The sequence below is a fragment of the Delphinapterus leucas genome, chromosome 3 (assembly GCF_059928025.1).
Source record: "Delphinapterus leucas isolate spDelLeu-1000000601 "Yukka" chromosome 3, BTC_Dleu_Yukka2, whole genome shotgun sequence".
In the NCBI taxonomy this organism is placed as follows: domain Eukaryota; kingdom Metazoa; phylum Chordata; class Mammalia; order Artiodactyla; family Monodontidae; genus Delphinapterus; species Delphinapterus leucas.
In genome coordinates this window covers 119,137,227-119,162,732 of record NC_143131.1, presented here as the reverse complement: position 1 = coordinate 119,162,732, position 25,506 = coordinate 119,137,227, and the positions used below count along the sequence as shown (strand labels likewise).

The 25,506-nt window shown below is 40.8% G+C and overlaps 1 protein-coding gene and 1 pseudogene across 1 annotated transcript; both read left to right on the top strand.

The window, feature by feature from the left end:
• The first annotated feature begins 11,725 nt into the window (after positions 1 to 11,725).
• LOC149749661 (transcription initiation factor TFIID subunit 7-like) lies at positions 11,726 to 14,033 on the top strand. Its single transcript, XM_089909388.1, has one exon. It carries the CDS (start codon positions 12,447 to 12,449, stop codon positions 13,494 to 13,496), a length of 1,050 nt encoding a protein of 349 aa, XP_089765514.1. The 5' UTR covers positions 11,726 to 12,446; the 3' UTR covers positions 13,497 to 14,033.
• Positions 14,034 to 14,125: 92 nt separating this feature from the next.
• LOC111183167 (mitochondrial ornithine transporter 2-like) lies at positions 14,126 to 25,021 on the top strand (annotated as a pseudogene).
• The last annotated feature ends 485 nt before the right edge of the window (positions 25,022 to 25,506 follow it).

Below are 25,506 nucleotides of genomic sequence, written 5' to 3'. Positions count from 1 at the left end.
TGTAAATCCAAACTCCTATTTTATCTCCTCCCCCTTCCCCTTGAGTAACCATAATTTTGTTTTCTGTCTGTGAGTCTTTCTAATTTGTAAACAAGTTTATTTGTATTATTTCTTATATTCCATATATAAGCGATACCAGATAATATTTGTCTTTCTTGCTCTGACTTACTTCACTTTCTATGATAATCTCTAAGTCCATCCATGTTGCTGCAAATGGCATTATTTCCTTCTTTTACACGGCTGAGTAACATTCTTTTTGTATACGTACACCACATCTTTATCCATTCATCTGTTGATGGACATTTCCATTGTTTCCATGTTTTGGCGATTGTGAGTAGTGCTGCTATGAACGTAGGGGTGCATGTATCTCTTTGAATTATAGTTCTGTCTGGATTATGGCCAGGAGTGGGATTGCTGGATCATATGGTACTCTATTTGTAGTTTTTATAGGAATCTCCATGCTGTTCTCCATAGTGGCTGCACCAATTTACATTCCTACGAACAGTGTAGGAGGGTTGCCTTTTCTCCACACTGTCTCCAGCATTTGTTATTTGTAGCCTTTTTTTTTTAACATCTTTATTGGGGTATAATTGCTTTACAATGGTGTGTTAGTTTCTGCTTTATAACAAAGTGAATCAGTTATACATATACATATGTTCGCATATCTCTTCCCTCTTGCGTCTCCCTCTCTCCCACCCTCCCTATCCCACCCCTTTAAAAGATGGCCATTCTGGCCGGTGTGAGGAGGTACCTTATTATAGTTTTGATTTCCATTTCTCTAATAATTAGCGATGTTGAGCGTCTTTTCATGTGTCTGTTGGGCATCTGGATATCTTCTTTGGAGAAATGTCTATTTGGGTCTTCTGCCCATTTTTTGATTGGGTTGTTTGTTTTTTGTTTGTATGTTTGTTTGTTTTTTGGTATTAAGTTGTATGAGCTGTTTGGATATTTTAGAAATTAAGCCCTTGTTGGTCACATCGTTTGTAAATATTTTCTCCCGTGCTGTAGGCTGTCTTCTTGTTTTGTTGATGGTTTCCTTTGCTCTGCAAAAGCTAATAAGGGGGATTAGGTCCCACTTGTTTAATTTTGCTTCTATTTCTTTTGCCTTGGGAGACTAATCTAAGAAAATATTGCTATAATTTATATCAGAGAATCATTTACCTATGTTCTCTTTTAGGAATTTTATGGTGTCCTGTCTTATATTTAAGTCTTTAAGCCATTTTGAGTTTATTTTTGTGTATGGTGGGAGGGAGTACTCTAACTTCATTAATTTACATGTGGCTGTCTAGAGTTCCCAACACCAGTTGAGAAGAGACTTGTCTTTTCTCCACTGTATATTCTTCTCTCCTTTGTCAAAGATTAATCGACTGTCGGTGTGTGGATTTATTTCTGGGATGCTTATTCTTTCCCATTGATCTGTATGTCTGTTTTTGTGTCTATATCACACTGTGGGTTTTTTTAATAACATTTAAAAAATTTTGGATTGCACATGGACAAGGGCGAGGGATCTGGTGTGTGTTTGTGTTTGTGTGTGTGTGTGTGTGTGTGTGTGTGTGTGTTTTCCACTCAATTGTTTTCAGAGCTTGGGACTGCTAAGGTCTTTTCTTTTGTTAAGACCGTGCTGTGCGGCATAGGGGATCTTAGTTCCCTGACCAGGGATCGAACCTACGCCCCCTATATTGGGAGCACAGAATCTTAAACAATGAATCGCAAGGGAAGTCCCCACACTGTGTTTTTTGTAATTTATTTTATTGAAGCATAGTTGAGTTATGATGTTGTGATGATTTCCGATGTAGAGGAGAGTGATTCAGTTTTACATATACACAGATACTTTTTCATATTCATGTCCATTACTCTTTATCATAGGATATTGTGTATAGTTAAATGTGCTATACAGTAGTACCTCGTTCTTGATCCATTCTCTATATACTAGTTTGCATCTGCTAATCCCAAACTCCCAATCCATATCTCTCCTCTGGGCAACCACAGGTCTGTTATCTATGACTCTGAGTCTGTTTCTGTTTGCAGATGAGTTCGTTTTTGTCATATTTCAGGTTCCACATGTAAGTGATACCATATGGTATTCGTCTTTCTCTTTCCGACTTCCTTCACTTAGTTTTGGGAAGTGGTAGTGGGAAGATATTTTCCATACCATGTCACGGAAACACCAGAATGAACGTTTTGGCCAACCCAATGTGATAATCTCTTGGTCTATCCGTGTTGCTGCAAATGGCATTATTTCAGCTTTTTTTTATGGCTGAGTAGTACTCCATTATATACGTGTATATACACCATATCGTCTTGATCCCTTCATCTCTTGACTGACATTTAGGTTGATCCCATGTCTTGGCTATCGTGGGTAGTGCTCCTGTGAACCTAGGGGTGCATGTATCTCTTTAAATGATAGTTTTGTCTGGATGTATGACCAGGAGTGGAATTGCAGGATCATATAGTAATTCTAGCTGTACTTTTTTGAGGAACCTGCCTACTGTTTTTTATAGTGGCTGCAACAATTTATATTCCCCCCCCACAGTGTAAGAGGGTTACCTTTTCTACACACCCTCTCCAACATTTGTTATTTGTAGACTTTTTAATGATGGCCATTCTGACCCGTGTGAGGTGGTACCTCAGTGTACTTTTGATTTGCATTTCTCTACTAAGCAGTGATGTTGAGCATCTTTTCATGTGTCTATTGGCCATCTGGACGTCTTCTTTGGAGAAATGTCTGTTTGGCTCTTCTGTGCATTTTTGACTGGGATGTTCATTTTTCTTTTATACATTTGTTTGTATTAGCTGGTTGTATATTTTAGCAGTTAAGCCCTTGTCGGTCACATGCTTTGCAAATCTTTTCTCCCATTCCGAAGGTGATCTTTTTGTTTTGTTGATGCTTTCTTTCGCTATGCAAAAGCATATAAGGATGATTAGGTCCCATTTGTTTATATTTGCTTTCATTTCTTTTGCACTGGGAGACCGATCTAAGAAAATATTGCTACAATGTATGTCACAGAATGTTTTGCCTGTGTTCTAGGAGTTTTATGGTGTCCGGTCTTACATTTAAGTCTTTAAGGCATTTTGAGTTTATTTTTGTATATAGTGGGAGGGAGTTTATACCTTCATTGATTTTCACGTGTCTGTCCTCATTCCCAGTACCACTTGCTGAAGAGACTGTCTTCTCCGCATTGTATATACTTGCCTCCTTCATGGAAGATTAATCGTCCATTGGTCTGTGGATTTCGTGCCGGGCTCCTTCATCTGTTACAGTGATGTGAGTATCTGTTTTTTGCCTATACTACATTATGTTTCTTTCGATTTATTTTATTGAAGTATAGTTCATGTACAGTGCTTTCTGCTGTACAGCACAGTGATTGAGTCTTACATATATACATATACTTTCCACATTCTTTTTTAGTACAGTTTATCAGAGGATATTGAATGCAGTTCCCTGTGCTGTACAATAGGACCTTGTTGTTTCTTTATTCTCTATAGAATAGTTTGCATCTGCTAATCCCAAACTTGCCATCCATCCCTCTCCCAGTTCCTCTCCCCCTTGGCCACCACAGGTCTGTTTTCTATGTCTTTGAGTCTGTTTCTCTTATGTAGGTATGTTCATTTGTGTCCTATTTCTGATTCCCTGTATAAGTAATATCACATGGTATTCGTCCTTCTCTTTTGGACTTCCTGCATGTACTATGATAATCTCTGGGTCTTCCAGGTTGCGGCAAATGGCATCATTGCATTATTGTTTACGGCTGAGTAGTACTCCATTGTATACATGTACCACATCTTCTTCTTTTTTTCCAATTTTCTTTTCTTTTATTATTAGTATTGTACATCTTTATGGGAGTATAATTGCTTTACAATGGTGTGTTAGTTTCTACTTTATAACAAAGTGAATCAGTTATACATACACATATGTTCCCATATCTCTTGCGTCTCCCTCCCTCCCATCCTCCCTATCCCACCCCTGTAGGTGGTCACAGAACACTGAGCTGATCTCCCTGTGCCATGCGGCTGCCTCCCAGTAGCTATCTGTTTTACGTTTGGAAGTGTATATATGTCCATGCCACTCTCTCACTTTGTCACTGCTTACCCTTCCCCTGCTCCATATCCTCAAGTCCATTCTCTAGTAGGTCTGTGTCTTTATTCCTGTCTTACCCCTAGGTTCTTCATGATATTTTTTTCCCTTAAATTCCATATATATGTGTTAGCATATGGTATTTGTCTTTCTCTTTCTGACTTACTTCACTCTGTATGACGGACTCTATGTCCATCCACCTCATTTCAAATACTTCAATTTCGTTTCTTTTTATGGCTGAGCAATATTCCATTGTATATATGTGCCACACGTCCTTGAACCATTCATCTGTCGATCGACACTTAGGTTATTCCCGTATCTTGGCTTGTGAATAGTGCTGCTGTGAACATAGGGGTGCATGTATCTCTTTGAATGATAGTCTTGTCTTGATATATGCCAAGGACTAGGATTGCTGGATCATAATGTAACTCTTTTTCAACTTTTTGGACGACACTGCTTACTGTTTCCTCTAGTTGCTACACCCATTTACATTCCCACCAATAGTGTAGGAGGGTTTCCTTTTGTCACACCCTCTCCAGCATTTCTTCCTTGTAGGCTTTTTAGTGATGGCCATTTTGACTGGTGTGAGGTGATACCACTTTGTGGTTTTGATTTGCATTTCTCTAATAATCAGCAATGCTGAGCATTTTTCATGTGTCCATTGGCCATCTGGATGTTTTCTTTGAATAAATCTCTAAGTCTTCTGCCCATTTTTGGATTGGTTGTTTAGTTTGCTTGTTGGTTTGTATTGAGTTGTATGTGCTGTTTGTATATTTTAGAAGTTAAACCCTTGTCGGTTGCATAGTTGAAAACATTTTCTTTCATTCTGTAGGATTTTTGCTTTGTTTTGTTGATGCTTTCCTTTGCTGTGGAGGAGCTTATAAGGTTGGTTAGTCCCGCTTGCTTATTTTTGCTTTTAATTCTTTTTTGTTGGCAAGCTGATCTAAAAAAGCATTGCTAGGATTTTTGTCAGAGGATGTTTTGCCTATGATTTCTTCTAGGTGTTTTATGGTGTCATGTCTTTATATTTAAGTCTTTAAGCCATTTTCAGTTTATTTTTGGGTGCGGTGGGAGGGAGTGTTCTAACTTCATTGATTTACATGTGGCTGTTTATCTTTCCCTATACCACTGGCTGAAGAGAGTCCTTTCTTCATTATACATACTTGCTCCTTCATCACACATTAACTCACTGTCGGTATGTGGATTTCTTTCTCGGTTCCTTATTGGGGTCCATTAATCTATATGTTTGTTTTTGTGCCAATACCACACCGTGGTGGTTTTTTTCAATTTATTTTAATGAACTATATTTGATACACAATGTTGTGTTAATTTTCTGCTCTGCAGCACAGTATTTAGAATTACTATATAAAGAACCTTTTTCATATTCCTTTCTGTTACAGTGTATCACAGGATGTTGTTTATAGTTGCCTGTGGTATACAGAAGGACCTAGTTGTTTATCCACTCTCCATGTAATAGTTTATATCTGCTAATCCCCAAACTCCCATTCCATCCCTTCCCTGCCCTTCTGCCCCTTGGCAACCACTGGTCTGTTCTTTATGTCTCTGAGTCTGTGCAGATGAGCTCCTTTTTGTCATATCTCAGATTCCACATGTAAGTGATACCATATGGTATTTGTCTTTCTCTTTCCGACTTCCTTCACTTCGTTTTGGGAAGTGGTGGTGGGAAGATGTTTTCCGTACCATGTCACGGAAAGACCAGAATGAACTTTTTGGCCAAGCCAATGTGATACTCTCTTGGTCCATCCGTGTTGCTGCAAATGGCATTATTTCAGCTTTTTTTCTGGCTGAGTAGTACTCCATTATATACGTGTGTGTGTGTGTGTGTGTGTGTGTATATATATATACCATATCGTCTTGATCCCTTCATCTCTTGACTGACATTTAGGTTGATCCCATGTCTTGGCTATCGTGGGTAGTGCTCCTGTGAACCTAGGGGTGCATGTAAGTCTTTGAATGGTAGTTTTGTCTGGATGTATGACCAGAAGTGGAATTGCAGGATCATGTGGTAATTCTAGCTGTACTTTTTTGAGGAACCTGCCTACTGTTTTTTATAGTGGCTGCAACAATTTATATTCCCCACCCCCCCCAGAGTGTAAGAGGGTTACCTTTTCTACACACCCTCTCCAGCATTTGTTATTTGTAGACTTTTTAATGATGGCCATTCTGACCCGTGTGTAGTGGTAACTCAATGTACTTTTGATTTGCATTTCTCTACTAATCAGTGATGTTGAGCATCTTTTCATGTGTTTATAGGCCGTGCAGCAGGATAAGTCTTGGGTTCTGCGTTCTCGGAGGGTGCCGCGGAACCATTAGTGTCTTTTGTAATGCATTAAGGATTTTAGCACACACTGCTTTTTATTTTTAATTTCTCTGCCTCTATTTTTATGCTTGCCTCTCCACTTCTCTTTGCCGTGTGGAGTTAAAGCTGAAGCACGTCGATAAGAGCCTATCACTATATCCAAGGGTTTTTCCTCCAGGTTGATTCTGGTCTGTTAGTGCGAAGAACTAGGCAGGAAGTCTCCCGGGTTTCAGGACTTTCGCTCCTTGAGAGAAGGTCGAAAGGCTTGGTTGAGCTTAAACATTTTTGGCAAGAATACTTCATTGGTGATTCTGTGTGCTTTATATTCTCTCACATGTGCTGTTTTGTTTTATTTTTATATGGTTGGACCTCAAGTTCACAGAATTGGATTATGATAAACTGTCATCATTAGTCCATACCTGACCTGCATTGTTTATTTACTTACCTATCCAGTATCATTTAGCTGTATATCTATATATGTAGTTATCTATCGAAATAGTAATAAGAATTTGTGAACACAGTACCTCCCCACAAATGCCAGGACCTTGGTAGTAATATACATCTGATCGTACAAATGGTCCCTCCTACCACTCCCTGGACCCAGCAAATCAAGGTAACTATCATCCTGAATTCTATGTGCATCATTCTTTGCTCCTCTGAATTTTTTTTTTGTATTATATGTTACTCCCACATATATATTTTTCTAGTTGTTTTAAATTTTATAGTAAGGGTAAAATACTGTATGTGAGACTTTGGTACATTTTTTTCTCTAATATTTATTTTTAAAATCCAATCATCTTGTGTTCCTGTAATTCATTTATTTAGACTACTGTAAAACATTCCATTTTGTGAGTATGCCGTAGCTTATTCATTCCGTTGATAGGCATATGGATTGTTTCCTGATTTTTGCTCCTGTTGCCCACTGTCAATATAAACATTCTTATATATACCTCCTGATGCAAATGTGCAAGAATTTCTTTTGGGTATATAACTAGGAATAGAAATTCTGGAACTCGCAAGTATTTATCTAGGAGTAATCGTTATATTTAATAGCTAATATTCAACTATTTTGCAAAGTAGTTGTACTGATTTTTACATGCACTTGCAATATATAGGCCTGAATCTCTTGTATCCACATGCTTTCTAACACTTGGCATTGTCAGGCTTTTAAATTTTTGTCAAACAAAAACATCTACCTGATCTTGGTTTTGATCTGTATTTCTCTAATTACAGCAAAAGAACATCTCTTTGTGCATCTATTGGTTATATGTTTCTTCTGTGAAATGTTTGTTCATGTCTTTTACCATTTTTCTATTGTTATTTTTATTTATATTGGTTTGTAGGAGTTCTTTATATATCCTTGATATTAATTCTTTGTCAGTGTGTATATGTGAGTATCCTCTCCTGGTTTGTGCCTTTTCGCATCTTTAAGATGTCTATTGATAAATGAAGTTTCTTGATTTTATTACAAATGTATTAATCTTTTATTCTATGGTCAGTGTCTTTTTAAAGAAATTATTTCTAGCCCAAGGTCTAAAATCCATTAATCTGTATTTTCCACTAAGAGCTTGAACGTTGTTTTGGGTTTTGTTTTTGTTTTTGACATTTGAGTCTTAGAACCATTAGAAGTTGATTTTTAAATTAAGACCCGATTTAATATTTTTCTCTTTGGATAACCATTTTTAACTGAACATTTCATCTTTTCGCATTGATCTGTGTTATGGACTGAATGTTTGTGCCCCACCCCCTACGCTAGTTCATATATTGAAGCCCTAGCCCCCACTGTGATAGTGTTAGGAGGAGGGGCCTTTGGGCACTAATTAGGTTTAGATAAAGTCATGAGGGTGGAGACCATGATGGGATTAGTGTCTTTATAAGAAGAGCAAGAAATATCAGAGCCGCTTCTTTACACCATGTATACATACATGGTGTATGTATACGTACATGGTGTATGTATACGTACATGGTGTATGTATACGTACATGGTGTATGTATGCGTACATGGTGAGGAGGCTGCAGCCTGCAAGCCAGGAAGAAGACCATCATTAAGAAACCAGCTGCTACATAGAGAATGGACTTGAGGACACGGGGCAGGGGAAGGGGAAGCTGGGACGAAGTGAGCGAGTGGCATGGACATATATACACTACCAAATGTAAAATAGATAGCTAGTGGGAAGCAGCCACATAGCACAGGGAGATCAGCTCGGTGCTTTGTGTCCACCTAGAGGGGTGAGATAGGGAGGGAGGGAGACGCAAGAGGGAAGAGATACGGGGATATATGTATATGTATAGCTGATTCACTTTGTTATAAAGCAGAAACTAACACACCATTGTAAAGCAATTATACTCCAATAAAGGTGTTAAGAAAATTAAACAAAATTAAAATTTCAGTTCCCTGGGATTTGCCTGGCAGTGTAGTGGTTAAGAATCTGCCTGCCAATGCAGGGGACACGGGTTCGAGCCCTGGTCCGAGAAGATCCCACATGCCGCGGAGCAACTAAGCCCGTGAGCCACAACTACTGAGCCTGCGTGCTGCAAGTACTGAAGCCCGCGCACCTAGAGCCCGTGCTCTGCAACAAGAGAAGCCACCGCAATGAGAACCTCACGCAATGCAACGAAGAGTAGCCCCCCGCTCGCTCCAACTAGAGAAAGCCCGCGCGCAGCAACAGAGACCCAATGCAGCCAAAAATAAAATAAGTAAATAAAATTCAGTTCCCCAGTCAAAACAACAAGAACAACAACTGGATTTATCAATAGACATTAAGGTAATGGTGATGTGGCAGTGCCCTTAGCTTTAAGATCAGTGTAACTACCCCTCAAAACATAGCATTCAGAAAATGTATTAAACTCAAAAACAGAAAATATGTTTCAGGATTGAAGGAGGTAGATACTTTAGGGGACACTTCAGTTGATCCTTTTAATTAACTCTGACAATCTTCCATTTCAAGGTTTAATAACTAAACCAAACCATAATTTTGGCAAATCTGAATTGCCCAGAATTTATCTCAAGTTATTTTCTGTGACAAAGATATTTGAGCATCATAAAACTCATAGGCAATTAAAATGCAAAGCAATATTTGGATTATTTTCATGTATAAGCATGGCCTCACATTTTATAGGGTTAAATAAAGCATTATGCAAAGGCTAGCATGCTAAACTCATATCTATGAAGTAAGTAAAATCAGGTACAATTAAGGGACAAGCACATTGGAAAAACTTCTTCAAAAAGAGGAAATAGATCATCCTGGAAATTACGTATACATCAGCTAACGTTCTTCAACACATTACAGAACAAAGAACTAAAGTACAGTTATGTAGAAGAGCATAATTTTCCTTCAAACTTAACATAAAAAACCAGACTGGTACCAAACCATTTAAATTCCACCCCATGACACACAGTAGCACAGTCTACGAAACAAAAGGGGTCACATTCACACACGCTATTTGCAAACTTCTGGCCTCATAACAATTGGCACGGTCCGTGACTGGAGAGGAAATGTATATATAAAGTGGCTCTATCTCATTTTAAGGCGACACAGAATGTATTTTCTGACAAACTATTATAGGATTTAGATTGTATTTATGTTCCTTCTGGATGGATCAATTGTTTCATTCAATTAGCAAATATTTTTTATCTCCCAGGTTTTGATACTAGGCACTGGGACCGGATGAACATGATATTAGACTCCTGATTATCATGGAGCTTCCAATCTTAGGTGAGGGAAACAATAAGTACATAAAGAAATAAAGTGAATTTTATAAATGTTAATCACATTTTAAGTGAATTCTCTAAAACTTAGATGCAGGTGTTGATATATTAGAGAATAGAAATTGAAATTTTAATGACCTCGATAGTCTACCAAATTGATCCTATTAATAAGTAAATGGAAATGAATAGGAATAAGTGGAAACTGTTACACAGTTAGACTGAAGTACTATAAATACATGTTGAAGAATACTTGACCACCTAAAGAAGAGGCAAGCAGAGAAGTTATCCAAACAGTAGAGGTGGATTTTTTAAAATTCCAAACTAATTTAAAAATTACTGGCAAATGAGTAGAAGGAAGTAATACTTCAATTATATTCTACTTTAATCAGACTATTCGTCTTTCAGCCAACTGTCCTAAATGAACATGGGCCTCCAGAAGAACACTACCTTCTCTGTTTACACTTATATCTACGTCAAACACATTAAAAAGCGGAATCACTACTCAGCCATAAAAAGGAACGAAATTGGGTCACCTATAGAGACGTGGATGGATCTAGAGACTCACAGAGTGAAGTCAGAAAGAGAAAAACAAATATCGTATATTAACGCATATATGTGGAACCTAGAAAAATGGTACAGGTGAACCGGTTTGCAGGGCAGAAATTGAGACACAGATGCAGAGAACAAACGTATGGACACCAAGGGGGGGAAGTGGCAGGGGAGGGGAGGGCGGGGATGAACTGGGAGATTGGGATTGACATGTATACACTAATATGTATAAAATGGATGACTAATAAGAACTTGCTGTATAAAAAAATAAATAAACTAAAATTAAAAAAGAGGAATCACCCTTGTTCCCTCACGGGGGGGGGGGGGGGCGGTCTTCAAAACAGAAACAGACCGAGTCACGGGCCCCCTACAGCCATCTTGATAATCAACAAACACAGACTTAGAATTATAGTGGGCTGCACGTCCTCACTCCACTGACTTGGGTACTTTAAAATCCACGGTATGGTTAGTTATGAGTTTTTTTTATCGGCTCCAGATTATAGCCTGTGGAGATGCCGAGATGTTTCCAGAAACAAACACCATTTCCGTACGGACGCCCTATCTCCGGCAATCACGCGGAAGCCTAGGAGGTATCCGGCCCCACAGAGATCCGGTAAAAGCCCTGGCTTAGCGGAGGCGGGGAGAATCTATGTCCTTTTTATAACCGTTTTCTCTAAATACTTTTAAACCAACAGCTTTTTTTTTTTTTTTTTCTGTGGTACGCGGGCCTCTCACTGTTGTGGCCTCTCCCGTTGCGGAACACAGGCTGCGGACGCGCAGGTCCAGCGGCCACGGCTCACGGGCCCAGCCGCTCCGCGGCACGCGGCGATCCTCCCGGACTGCGGCACGAACCCGCGATTCCTGCAGTGGCAGGCGGACTCCCAACTACTGCGCCACCAGGGAAGCCCTAAACCAACAGCTCTTTACGAAACATAGTCTTCGTCCCGTTAAGGCCAAGTTCTCGCGAGACGACAAGACACGCCGGATAGCGTATGCGGGCGTTGCGCCTGCGGGCGCTGGGGCAGCCCGCACTTCCGCCCGAGGCGTGTTGCGACTCACAGCAGCTTCCCGTCCCGTGTGGTGACGTAGCTGTCTTTTCTCGGCTAGGTCGGCCGTTAACGGACGGAGGCCCGCTGAGCTGCGGAGTTGCAGAATCTAGCGTTTGGAGCTGCGGTTCTTGGCGAGATTTCGCGTTGCCCGTCCTCAGCCATTTCACCGATAATCAGCGGATCGCTTTGCCAAGTGCCGGGAAGAACAAAGGAATTCGGAAGGAGACGCTCGGCTCCCGGCCACCTTGCTCTGAGTGGCTTCCTTTTCCGCTCGCGCCTGTCCGGAGAAACTGGACTTATAATCGTCACTGGATTGTAAGTACCCGAGGCGAAGAGAGCTCACTACGCCCCGCTTTTTGCGTATCTTTGTTCCGGGAGAGTTTGTGGATTGGGAGTATCTGCTGAGCCTTACTTTCTGGGCCGAACATCATTCCGTAGGAGCCGCCATTTGCTTTCCCTGCGTTGTCCTGCAGCGGCATCTAGAGGTTGGAACTTGGCATTGCAGCTGATAGATTTAAATGGACCTGAGTAAGGCAATGCGTCAGTAACGACTGGTATTGTTGCAGCATATTTAGAAAGACTTGGGACTTAATTCAGAATAGACGCTTAGTTGCTATTCTACCTAGAACTCTTTGTAATTAAAGACTTCAGTTTATAAAGAACTGGTCTTTCTGTTGAAATAGCTGAAATTTTTTAGTGCAACAAGTGGTTATTAGAGAAAAAGTGAGTCACAAAGAAACAAAGATGAGTAAGAGCAAAGATGATGCTCCTCACGAACTAGAGAGCCAGTTTATCTTACGCCTACCTCTGGAGTATGCCTCTACCGTGAGGCGAGCGGTACAGTCTGGTCATGTCAACCTGAAGGACAGACTGACAATTGAGTTACACCCTGATGGGCGCCATGGAATTGTCAGCGTGGACCAGGTCCCGTTGGCGTCAAAATTGGTAGATCTGCCATGTGTTATGGAAAGTTTGAAAACCATTGATAAAAAAACCTTTTACAAGACAGCTGATGTCTCTCAGATGCTTGTCGCTACAGTTGACGGTGATCTCTATCCTCCCGTTGAGGAACCAGTTGCCACTGCTGATCCCAAAGCAAGCAAGAAAAAGGATAAGGACAAAGAGAAAAAGTTTGTATGGAACCATGGAATTACTCTGCCTCTAAAAAATGTCAGAAAGAGAAGGTTCCGTAAGACAGCAAAGAAGAAGTATATTGAGTCTCCAGATGTGGAAAAAGAAGTAAAGCGGTTGCTGAGCACAGATGCGGAAGCTGTCAGTACCCGTTGGGAAATAATTGCTGAAGATGAAACAAAAGAAGCAGAAAATCAAGGCCTTGATATCTCTTCCCCAGGAATGTCTGGCCACAGGCAGGGCCATGACTCATTAGAACATGATGAGCTTCGGGAGATATTCAATGACCTTAGCAGCAGCAGTGAAGATGAAGATGAGACACAGCATCAAGACGAAGAAGATATAAACATCATTGACACTGAGGAAGATCTGGAAAGGCAGCTACAGGACAAGCTAAATGAGTCAGCTGAACACCACCGAGAAAACGAGGGAACTAATCAGCTGGTTATGGGAATTCAGAAACAGATTGATAACATGAAAGGCAAGCTCCAAGAGACCCAGGACAGGGCAAAGCGACAGGAGGATCTCATCCTGAAAGTGGAAAACCTGGCTCTCAAGAACAGATTTCAGGCTGTGCTGGATGAACTGAAACAAAAGGAAGACCGAGAAAAGGAGCAGCTCAGCTCTTTGCAAGAAGAGCTAGAATCACTCCTAGAGAAGTGAGGAGAGCTTTGATACTTAATTTCATTCCTGACAGTGGTCAGCCTTGAAAGAAAAACTTTGTTTTCATCACCTGGACTAGATAGTAAAACTTTGCAGTAGTTCCCAATTTCCTCCACTGCCTTCTATTGGATTTGTCTTGTAGTCAAATATAACTGTGAATTTGTATCTCATTTGTCTTCTGGAACCACTTTGGTGGGTGTTTGTCCTGTAGTAAGTAGGAATGTATAGACAGGTAAATGTAGGGAAGTTGTAGGATTAGTGGAGTGAACAGTTCAGTTTAGCAATTAATCACAGCTTCACTGCAGGACTTTGCTGCTGTTTCTCCGTTTACCAGAAGCTGCCATTGCTACTCTGCGATGCCATCTGAGATAAATAAGTAGAGTCTAGTTTGGTGGCAGTGAAGTTTGTTTACATATGTTTTCCCATGCTGTAGCTATTGTCCCAGTTATTCAAAGCAGTTTTCCACGTTTTGCATTGCAAATCATTTCATAAAGTTGTTTTCACAATAAATAAAAGCAAGTAATTTTCACCTTATAATGTGTCTTGCTCTTTTAGGGGTAGTGGGTATCAGATCCTCTTCTGAAGTGGTTTCTTTATGGGGTTTAATGGACTGACCAATTGGATTCTGTTTTGTAGGAAAAGAAGCAGATATGTTAGAATTTAAGAAAAAGAGGAACAGCAGAGGCAAAGAAATGGGGAAATGTCATCTTTGCATTATGTTTCCAATCCACCTGCTCCATTTGGAGGTCAGGAGATAAAGAACGTTCCTAAACTATCCTAAATTCTTTTCTTTCAGCCTGATCTCACCACATTCTCTCACTATTTTCAATCCTGAGCTTATTTACATTTTTTTCAAGGAGTTTAATTACTACTCTTTCTCTATAATAGTCTATTGGGATAAATACCGTTATGCGTCTATCACACCAAAGTCTAAGTTACCTGTTGCCCATGTCCTCACTAGGCTGTAAATTCACCGAGATTACGTACTTTGCCTTGTTAGTCACTGTAAACTTACTAAAGAAGAGTAGAGATTAAAATCACAAGGTCAGGAGATGTGGTGCCTGTGTTTGTATCCTATTTCAGTGACCTAGTTGAGATTGATCTTGGGCAAGTAAATTAATCTGTTGGTTTCAGTTTCCTCATCTCTAAAATGGAGGTGATAATATTACCTACCTCGGGGCCCTTGAGTTGTTGGCTATTGAGTTGATACATATAAGGACTTGGAACAATTCCTAGAATAAAAGCAAACTGTCATTGCCTATTTACTAGGGTCTGAACGTACAGGGATCAAAAATTTGATTTAAAGACTGATTGAAATGGTAGAAAAGTGTAAAAAGAAACAGCTGCTTTAAATGGGGTTGACTGATTTCAAATTAAAGACTCATTCTAAAAGTTTATAAATTACAGCAGAAACAAAGTTTGCTTCAAATACCTCCGCAGCATTAGCAAACTGAGGCAGTTTACTACTGTAGCTCTGGTTTTTATTTGATTCATTTACGGCTTGGTCTTGCATAAATATTAAAACCTCCATAATGAAGAGTAATTATCTGTTATGTAAACTTCAAAAGAGAAAAACTTAAGAAGATTGGGATCCATTTCCCTTCATGTAAATCCAGAGTTACCAAAAAAGACTCACTTTTCTCATAGCTCCCTTGCCTGATGAGTGTGATGTATAGTTGGGCTACGGTTTTCAATATTTCTGAGTTCATGAATGGAAGTTGAATTTTTTAAATTAGTGTTTTAAAATATTATAGGAGAAAACTCACTGAAAATTTTAAGCAATGCAGAAATTTTATAAATTCTTAATTTTATTCACTCCCCTATTGCCGGTCACTTAGGTTGTTCCATTTCAAATTTGCTATTACACAGAATGCTGCAATAAGCATGTCAGTGTGGTCTCTGTTTTGCATTATTTCTATAGATTAGGTAAATGGGATCTTTATGTTCACATCTAAATGTCATAAAGCCTGACGTTTTGAATTTGTAGATCAAATGTTTGAGACAAAAAATTTGGACAAAGTGTGACCAATCATGTCTCTGAAGGACTGTCTTCAAGAACTCTGCTTAAACTTTTATTACCTGGTAAGAATTGTGTGAAAACACAGACTAGGAAGACTGCTCACCACACAGCAGGTACATTGGCCTTCTTTCTATATTTCAAACGCCCAGCTCTTTCACACTACAGAGTTTTACTTATATTACACTTATATTTCCCTTTTCCTGGAACAGTCTCCAGATAGTCTCATGGCTAGCTTTTTGTTACTCAGCCCTCAGCTCAAACCTTACTTTCTCTGGTAATCCTATCTGGCTACTCAATCTGATTGCTAGGGAACATGTGATGTGGGTGTGCGTCTTCACTGAAAATTTGGAAGTTCCTTTGCCATTGTTTTCCATGTATGCGTGGGAGTACATGTGCTCCAAGTCCAGCTGTTTAAATATATTTCATGGAACTTGAGATCTGTGTATTATTGCACAACTGTGTCTGATAATTCAATGAAATTACAGACGATTTCCCTATTAATGCCCTCATGATCCCTGGCGCTGATTACTGACTTGGTTTCTCCAAAACATATACATATATGAATTTAATGCAAAAGCCGTTGATGATTTATTGTAGTATCCTGCATCTCTTGTGTTTGTAAAAACAGTATGTGCTTTTAAAAAATAAACAATGAACCATAGGTAATTAATGGACAGTTTTAAAAAACCAAAACAGTTTTTAAAAACCCTGAAACGTGAGGGACTTCCCTGGTGGTGCAGTGGTTAATCCACCTGCCAATGCAGGGGACACAGGTTTGAGCCCTGGTCCGGGAAGATACCACATGCTGTGGAGCACCTAAGCCCATGTGCCGCAACTACTGAGCCTGCATGCCACAAGTACCGAAGCCCGTGCACCTAGAGCCCATGCTCTGCAACAACAGAAGCCAGCGCAATGAGAAGCCCGTGCACCGCAACGAAGAGTAGCCCCCGCTCGCGGCAACTAGAGAAAGCCTGAGCACAGCAACAAAGACCCAATGCAGCCAAAAATAAATAAATATATAAATAAAGTTAATTTTTAAAAAACCATCAAATGTGATACGAAATTTTAAAAATTTTTTAAATTAAACAAATTTTTTTTCTAGTTTAAAATGGCACATTGTTCTCATGAATCTCTTTTCTCTGTCAGATAGCCTGCTAATATAGTAACCCCCAAGGGCAAGGAAAATAGGAGATGAGACAACAGTGGATGAGAGATGTTAATGTTTTCAGAAGGCCAAAGCAGATGAAGAAACGATAAATTCATAGATCACAGAAAGTTACATGCTAAATGTCTGCAAGGAGGTATACCAAGGAGAAACAAACCCACCCACTTGATATAGACACTGAGGCTCAGTTTTCGCAGGCAGTTTCCAAGGAGGAGGGAAGGTGTGAGGCTAGAAACAGGATTCATTAATATCTGTGTTCAGGGACTTCCCTGGCAGTCCAGTGGTTAGGACTCTGGGCTTCCACCGCAGGGAGCCCAGATTCCATCCCTGGTCTGGGAACTAAGATCCTGCATGCCATGTGGCACAGACAAAAAAAATAAGATAAAATCTGTGCTCAGAGCTGTTGGATGTCCAGGAGCCCTATCTCACTCAAGCCAGATGACTTTTCCTTACCCATGCCGCAGACAGAAAGTTTAGTTTCTGGGTAAATTGAACCAAAGAAGGCACAGATGGAGGCTGGGAGTCCATAGCATTGAACAAGGGAATTGTGTGGAAGTCTGTTTTCTGACTGCGGGATGTCAACCCTCTTCTCCCACTTGGTGTCATTAAATCAGTACCCAAGGTAAACACCACCCGCACCCCCCCTCCCCCGCAAACACACACAGTCAAGACTGGAAGATTATTCTCTGAAGAAACCATATGGTACCAGAGAAAAGAAATCCAGATACATTTGGGCACTCTCCAAAGAAAAGGCCAAGTCACTACTTACTACAATGAAGTCTACCTGTTGACAAACAGTATCCACGCACAATCTGCTTTTAGGTGCCTCACTTTTAAATATTAACTGATACCCAAAGAATCAGACAAGGAAAGCTTTCTAAATGAAAGAATCCTTTTAGCATACTTTCTGCCCCCCTCCACCATTTTGTTTTTACCCCCAAAGTAAAATACCGCCTAGGGCTTAAAATGTAAACTTTAAGAGAATTCGTTCCAACGCTGGGATTATAAGCATATGGGAGGATAAGTGTGTCCTGACAGCGGTACCCTCACTGATGCCCCAAACTGCATCTTGCCTACTAGGCCTGTAGTCAGTTATATCCAGAACTTCTGCTGCCTAAAGCTGCATGGCTCCTCAGCAAGAACCCCGAGACTTAGCACGCACAGAGCGTGCTGGAGCCACACAGGTCTTTTATATCAAGTTTTTTAGCTGTATATAAATGTTTTCCAATGCGATTGTACACGGCCTTGACTTAACCTCTAGAAATAACGAGGGTGTGCGTCCCACCAGCTCACAGGGCTTCAGGCCAGGATCCACGGCGATGTTACCACGAAAGAGGGGATCTGCCCGCCTCAGGCCTCCCCCCCGGCGTCGCCCCCGGCGAGCAAAGAGCTACACCTGGAGAGGCGCGGCGGCCGGCACCTTTGTGGAGCCGCCATTCCTCTCCGGAGACGATTAAGGGTTTTCTGATCCGAAGGAGCCACCGATTGTCAGGTAAACCCCGCAAAGTGTTTGTTCGTTTTCCCTATTTTAAACCTTTGTCTCTGTAGATTGACCCTTTGACCCCAGGCGCGATCTAGCACCTCCCATTTTCTTTTGCCGGGAGGTGGGGGTCTCTGGCCGAACAGGAAGGCAAGTCTTCGTCCGCCGCAGCAGCGCCTAGAGTTTCTGGCCGTAATCGCAGGAGTTTATCGGACAGCTTTCTACTGCTGTATTGAGAGTCATTAGAAGTGTTTCTCTAGTCTGCCCCGGGGCCCGCGGGCGCTGGGACTGCCTGGCGGCGCGGAGCGAGCGGGAGGGCGGCTGACGGGTTTAGGGCCCAGACGCGGAGGCCGCAGGGCGCCAGGAGAGGCGCGCGCGGGCCCGCGGGCCGGGGGTTATTTCAGTGCGTGGGGAGGGCGGCCCGCAGCCTAGTCTGGGGTTAAGCGGCTTCTCCCGCGCCGGAGAGAGAGCCAAGAGCAGGCGGCTGGACACGGGACGGCCTCCTAAGCTCCAGAGAGTTCCCTTCCTCGGAGACCAGCAGAAGAGTGGGCGAACATGAAATCCAATCCTGCCATCCAAGCCGCCGTCGACCTCACCGCGGGGGCCCTTGGGGGCACAGCCTGCGTCCTGACCGGGCAGCCCTTCGACACAATGCAAGTGAAGATGCAGACGTTCCCTGGCCTGTACAAGGGCCTCGTCGACTGTGGCCTGAAGACGTACTCCCAGGTGGGCTTGCGGGGCTTCTACAAAGGGACCGGCCCCCGCGCTGATGGCCTACGTCGCCGAGAAGTCAGTCCTCTTCTTGTGCTACGGCTTCTGCCAACAGTTCGTGAGGAAAGTGGTTGGATTGGACAAGCAGGCGAAGCTGAATGATCTGCAGACTGCGGCCGCTGGTTCCGTCGCCTCTGCGTTTGCCGCGCTGGCCCTGTGCCCCACTGAGCTGGTGAAGTGCCGGCTGCAGACCATGCACGAACTGGAGATGTCAGGGAGGATAGCAAGAAGCCATAATACAGTTTGGTCCGTCGCGAAGAGTATCCTTAGAAAGGATGGCCCCTTGGGCTTCTACCACGGACTCACGAGCACTCTGTTTCAAGTAGTACCAGGCTATTTCTTCTTCTTCGGTGGCTATGAACTGAGCCGCTCGTTTTTTGCCTCGGATGGATCAAAAGTTGAACTAGGCCCTGTCCCCTTGATGTTAAGCGGTGGAATTGCTGGAATTTGCCTTTGGCTTGTCATATACCCAGTGGATTGTATCAAATCCAGAATTCAGGTTCTTTCCATGTTTGGAAAACAGGCAGGATTTATCAGAACTCTTTTAAGTGTTGTGAAAAAGGAAGGAGTAGCAGCTTTATATTCTGGTCTGAAAGCTACTTTGATTCGAGCGTTCCCTGCCAATGCGGCACTATTTTTGGCTTATGAATACAGCAGGAAGATGATGTTGAGCCAGTTTGAAGCATACTGAAGTGCCTTGGTGAATCTGGATCCAAGTACACGCCTTTGAGGACTATAATTTAACTCAGAGTTTCATGGAGCACTGGACCAGTGTGGTATTATTTTTGACTTCATGGGAACTTTGCTTTTGTCTTCCCTGCTTATATGCTAAATCTTAACCTTTATGGAAGAACCTCTATTTTATATCATATAATTTCTGCCCATAATTGTATTGAAATAGAAAAGTTGCTGCTCTTGTGTTTGGTGAGATAATACAGGGTGAGTGGGTGGCCGTATGTACCTAATCTGAAAAGCTAAACGTAGTTGTATCACCGGGCTTTTGCATAAATCTACACATGTCCATGCAGTTTCTTTGCTTATATGTTGTGAGTGAAACACAGTTTGGTTTCCATGTTTAATCTCATGTCACTAGAAAAACCGAGTTAAACATGTTTCAAGATGGTTATAAATCATTACTTAACCCACTCAAGATGTAGGGTCTCTTTAAAAGTCTGCTTAACATGTGCACTATATTAGCCAATTAAAGTTTTTTAAAAGTTTTTGGTGCTTGGAAACGAAAATATCCATCTACATTTTTTCATTTACAATGATTTATTTTTTATTGAGGTAATCTTGATTTATGGCATTATATTTCTACATCTGTATAGCCTACAATGTGCTCACCACCAAAAATTTATTTTTCATCTATCACCATACAGTTGACCCCCTTTATCCACTTTGTCTCCCTCGTTTACCTACCCGCTCTGGTAACCACTACTCTGTTGTCTGTAATAACATGTTTGTTTTATTTGGTTTTGGTTTGTTCATTTATTAGGGGTTTGGTTTGTTTATTATAGTTTTTCATATTCCAGATATGAGTGAAATCCTATAGTATTTATCGTTCTCTGTCTGACTTACTTCACTTAGCATAATACCCTCAAGGTCCCTCCATGTTGTCGCAAATGGCAAGATTTCATATTTTTTCTCATCTAGATTTTTTTTTTAATATTTATTCATTTATTTGGCTGCACCGGGTCTTAGTTGCGGCATGCAGGATCTTTAGTTGCAGCATGCAGAATCTTTTTTTAGTCGTGGCATGCGGGATCTAGTTCCCTGCCCAGGGAGCGTGGAGCCTTAGTCACTGGACCACCAAGGTGGTCTCTGTCATCTTAGATTTTGAAGAGGAGAATATACCTGCATACTGATGTGTCTTCCACAGCCTCGAGTTAAAGTTTCAGAGTAGGCATCCTGGATTTTCCCAAGATGTTCTACTCTTAAAATAGTGCTATTCATCTTCAAAGTGGGATCATATTCCACACTCTTAGTTAGGTGTGGCCTAGAGCATTAGGCCTCTGGGAAGTAGCCTGGCCTTTGTCTGTACCACATTTCCTTCCTCTCTTCTCCCAAAGAGCTTCCCCTCTGCTCTCCTTTAGACTGAGGAAGGGGTGAGGGATGGGGCTGTGCTTCTGTGCTTGGATGAAGGCCCGTGTAGTTGACAACAGTTCTTAGCTTCCAGTCTCAGGGTCCTGGCCTGGGTAGGATTCCAGGATGTACTATTGGCCCATTTAGGGGTTGTTGATTCCTTTTGGATCGTTCGCTGTCCTCTCTGCCTCCACCAGTCAGAAACCCTTCCAGGGAACAGAGAGTGCCAAAGCCATGAGAACTTTTTGTTCCCTGATGGTGATCAGGTGACGTTACCAGTGGATGAAGTCCTCTCCTCTCAAATAGAACTAGACAGAACTTAGTGCTTGCAGTCCACAGTGATTAATGTTAGGGCTTACCCATCCTGAAGTTTACCTGAGGGCTGATAACTCCTTGTCATTTTTTTACAGTGTTGGAAACTTCTAAATTTTGTACTGGCCATCTGTGAGTTTTATTGATGACTGTATATATGATGTGACTTTACAAAGCAATGAAACGTAAGAAAAGCAACTTTATTAAACTATACCATATGTATGTATATAGGCACTGACAAAAACCAAAAACAAAAAAACATAGTTCGTCTGATCCCTACACACTTGTGCATCTGTCCTCTGGCCCTATAATGTAAGAGGGTCATTCTTACTAAAGTAAGCCTCATCGTTCCATGATGATCCAAGACCAGCAGAGTCTCTCTCAATAAGAAGTGTTCTTAAGCAGCCTGTAAAGCTGAAAACAGGCAGGCTCCCAGTGTTAATGATCGCACGTAGCATGTGTGTCAATCACTGCTGGTGGAATGTACACCTGGTATGGAATCCCCAGTTTCCTTCAGCTTTCTTCTATCTGGGAAACCTCTGAGGTAAGTCTAGCCATATTGCCAGAGGCAAGAGGGTCAGGGTGATGGATGTTGACATATGGGGGCTGGGGCAGACATTTGGGGAGGGGATGCTCAGTGTCATGCCTGGTGTGCTCCAGAGCGGTGGCTGGTCTTCCATTTGCTTTTTCTTTAAAAGAAAACCATTTTTCTACTTTACTTCTAAGTTATTTATACATTTAAGTTATATATTACGTACGTAAGTGGTCAGTAGCTACTTAATGGGGCTTCATTCAAGCAGGTCTGGATTAAAGCAGAAAAGAGAACAGGAATGGCTTCTGCAGGAAGTGGACCTTTCAAAGTCCGAAGGCCCCCTCCTCAGTACCCATGAGCTTGTCTCAATTAGCCCTATAGTCAACGGACCTTTTCACATGTTGTCCATTAAAGGTTTACCTAAATATCTTCAATAGAAATCATTTGAGGCAAGCAAGAGTGGGAGTAAGGAATCGAAACCTAAGTCAGAAGAGTTGTTTTCCACCCTTTTTGCTTAATTCATGGTTCAATATTTAGATACAATTTGTACCACTCCAGATCTGTACTCAGACAAAAATATAGTAACTTGAAATATTGTGTTTAAAGAAATTTGAGTGTTCTATCATTAAATTATTTACCTAAATAAAAATATTTATTGAATTCACACCATTTACAGTATACTGTATCGAGCTCTGGGTATTCAGATATTAATGGTCTGGTTTCTGTTCTCAGGGATCTGATGGTCTAGATGTTTGTTTTCAGTCAGAAGAGCAATATTCTAGAATACAATTTAGAACAAAAATATAGAATCCAAATTATGTGTGTATATGTGTGTGTGTGTGTGTATGTAAAATCAATGATGTGTGTGTGTAAAATCTTTTCCTTAACTGTGTTTTTGTTTTTATATTGTGGTTTCTTTGTAGTCTTTAAATTAGTTTCATGGTATTTGTTTCTTTTTTCTTCCCCAGCTTTATTGAGATAGAATTGACAAATAACATTGTGCATGTTTAGGGTGTACAATGTTATGATTTTATATATGTGTTTATTATGAAATGATTATTACAATAAGGTTAGTTAATGTCCATCACCTCACAGGTTACTATTTATTTATTTATTTATTTATTTATTTATTTTGAGGTGAGATGGTATTTATTTCTAAGATTTAAGTTGGTCAACTCCATATTTCTGATGCCTAGCCGTATTTTAAACTTTACTTCCACATAGTATAATTTATCCCTCAACTTTTTAAAAATTATTTTTTATTGAAGTATAGTTAATTTACAATGTTGTTAGTTTCCAGTGTACAGCAAAGTGATTCAGTTATACATGTGTGTGTGTGTGTGTGTGTGTGTGTGTGTATATATATATATATACTTTTTCAGGTTCTTTTCCATTATAGGTTATTACAAGATATTGAGTATAGTTCCCTGTGCTAAACAGTAGGTCCTTGTTGTTTACCAATTTTATATATAGTAGTGTGTATATGTTAATGCCAAACTCCTAATTTATCCCTCCCTCCCCCACTCCCCTTTGGTAGCCATAAGTCTTTGACTCTATTTCTGTTTTGTAAATAAGTTCATTTGTATCATCTTTTTAGATTCCACAAATAAGTGATATCATATATTTGTCTTTTTCTGTCTGACTTACTTCACTTAATATGGTAAACTCTTAAGTCCATCCATGTTGCTGCAAAAGGCATTATTTCATTCTTTTTATGGCTGCATAATATTCCATTGTGTGTGTGTGTGTGTGTGTGTGTGTGTGTATGTGAATATATATATATATACATACCACATCTTCTTTATCCATTCATCTGTTGATGGACATTTAGGTTGCTTCCATGTCTTGGCTATTATAAATAGTGCTACTATGAACTTGTATGTATCTTTTAAAATTAGAGTTTTCTCTGCTATCCCTCAATTTTTTGTTTTTTTTTTTTTTTTTGGCCATGGTGCAAAACTTGCAGGATCTTAGTTCCCGACCAGGGATTGAACCCAGGCCATGGCAGTGAAAGCACCGAGTCCTACCACTGGACTGCCAGGGAACTCCCTGGTATCCCTCAACTTTGAAAAATCTTATTATACCCTTTGGTCTACTGTCAGGACCAGATGGTATGCATCTTGCAATGCTATAGTGATACTGTAGCTAGAAATTCATTCTCTGTTCCAGCTTTCATGGGATCCTGATACCAAGCTACAGCAGTTAAGTATATGTAATATCTCAGAAGGACCATATCTGGCAGTGGAGTATCAAACTTGATCATTTTCTTGAATTAAACAAGAAAATGTCCCCAAGTTGTTGAACTTGGAAGAAAAAGCCTGTGCGTCCGGAGCGTGTGCTCCGCAGCAGGAGAGGCCACAACAGTGAGAGGCCCGCGTACCAAAAAAAAAAAAATCTGAACCCATTTGTCTCTGATATTCCAATCAGAAACCTCTCATATTAGTAGTTCTGGAACTAAGTCTTAGTGATGTTGACATCCCCAGAATGCTCAGAAGGTGGCCTTATGAGCAGCTCTCCACTGAAGGCTCCTTGTTCATCCTCCACATTTGAGTATCATTGAATAGGAGCAGAGAGAATTGAAAGAGGAAGATGGCTAAATCAAATTAGTGATCAAGAGGATAGAGCATGTGTTGGCTTGAGTAAACTTCTGTGGGTGGTTCAAGGAACAGAAGGTAGGGCTGGGATAGGTCCTAGACCAGGTATAGCATGATTATGCCAAATAGAAGGTGGCTTCTAGTTGTCTTTAATGACAGCACAAGTTTGTGCCTGGCTCTGTCTGTCTCTTAGGAGCCTAGATATGCTTCAGTGCTCTATACTTCCAGGTTGTGGGTCCACGTGCTAAACATTAAGTACTTTGAGGCTTTGAATCATTGATAAAATAGTCATGAGTTCTAGCTCATCACCATCCAGGATACCACCTTGTTGTACCTGGTACCAACTCAGTACACAATATAGGATTGCTTAGCAGTGGGTTTTCTTTGTCATCCAGCAAGTTGGGTGTGACATCCAGGACCACCATATGCAGCACTGTCATGCATATTAATCAAGATCATGTTTTTTCCCTGTAGGTAATTCTCATGTATCTGTTACTTCAGTTACAACTCATTTTCCTCAAAATCAGCTTTATTCTAAGATTAAATCAGCTTGTTTACTCTAAAGATTGAAAAGTAAATGATGTCTTCATTAGCTCTCATGTCTATAGCCTTATCAGACATCATGACAGTCAAGAAGCAGAGGGTGACAGTCCCTAAGATTTTGCTTCATAGAGCAAATGCAGAGCAGTGCCACCCAAGGGAGACTGGGGCCCAGCTCAAACGCATCATTAGGTGTTGGTCCAGAACTTCTACTTGTGTGTGGCAAAGTTGAGCTAAGCTTCTTAATTAAGGCTTGGATTTGTAGAGCCTGAGGCTGTAACCACTTTGAGACTCCTTCCTCCCTTTGCAAGGCTACCAAAACCAGTAATGGTATGAGGGAAACCTCCAATAGAACATGAGTTCTCAATAAAATATCACCAACTAACAAGACTAACAGTGTGAAAAACAGACTCAACAAATAAAAGATGTATACAGAAGAAACAGAGATTGGAACAATATGGAAAGAACTTAAAAGTAAACGATATTTAATTTCCTCCAACAAAAAAGAAGGAGA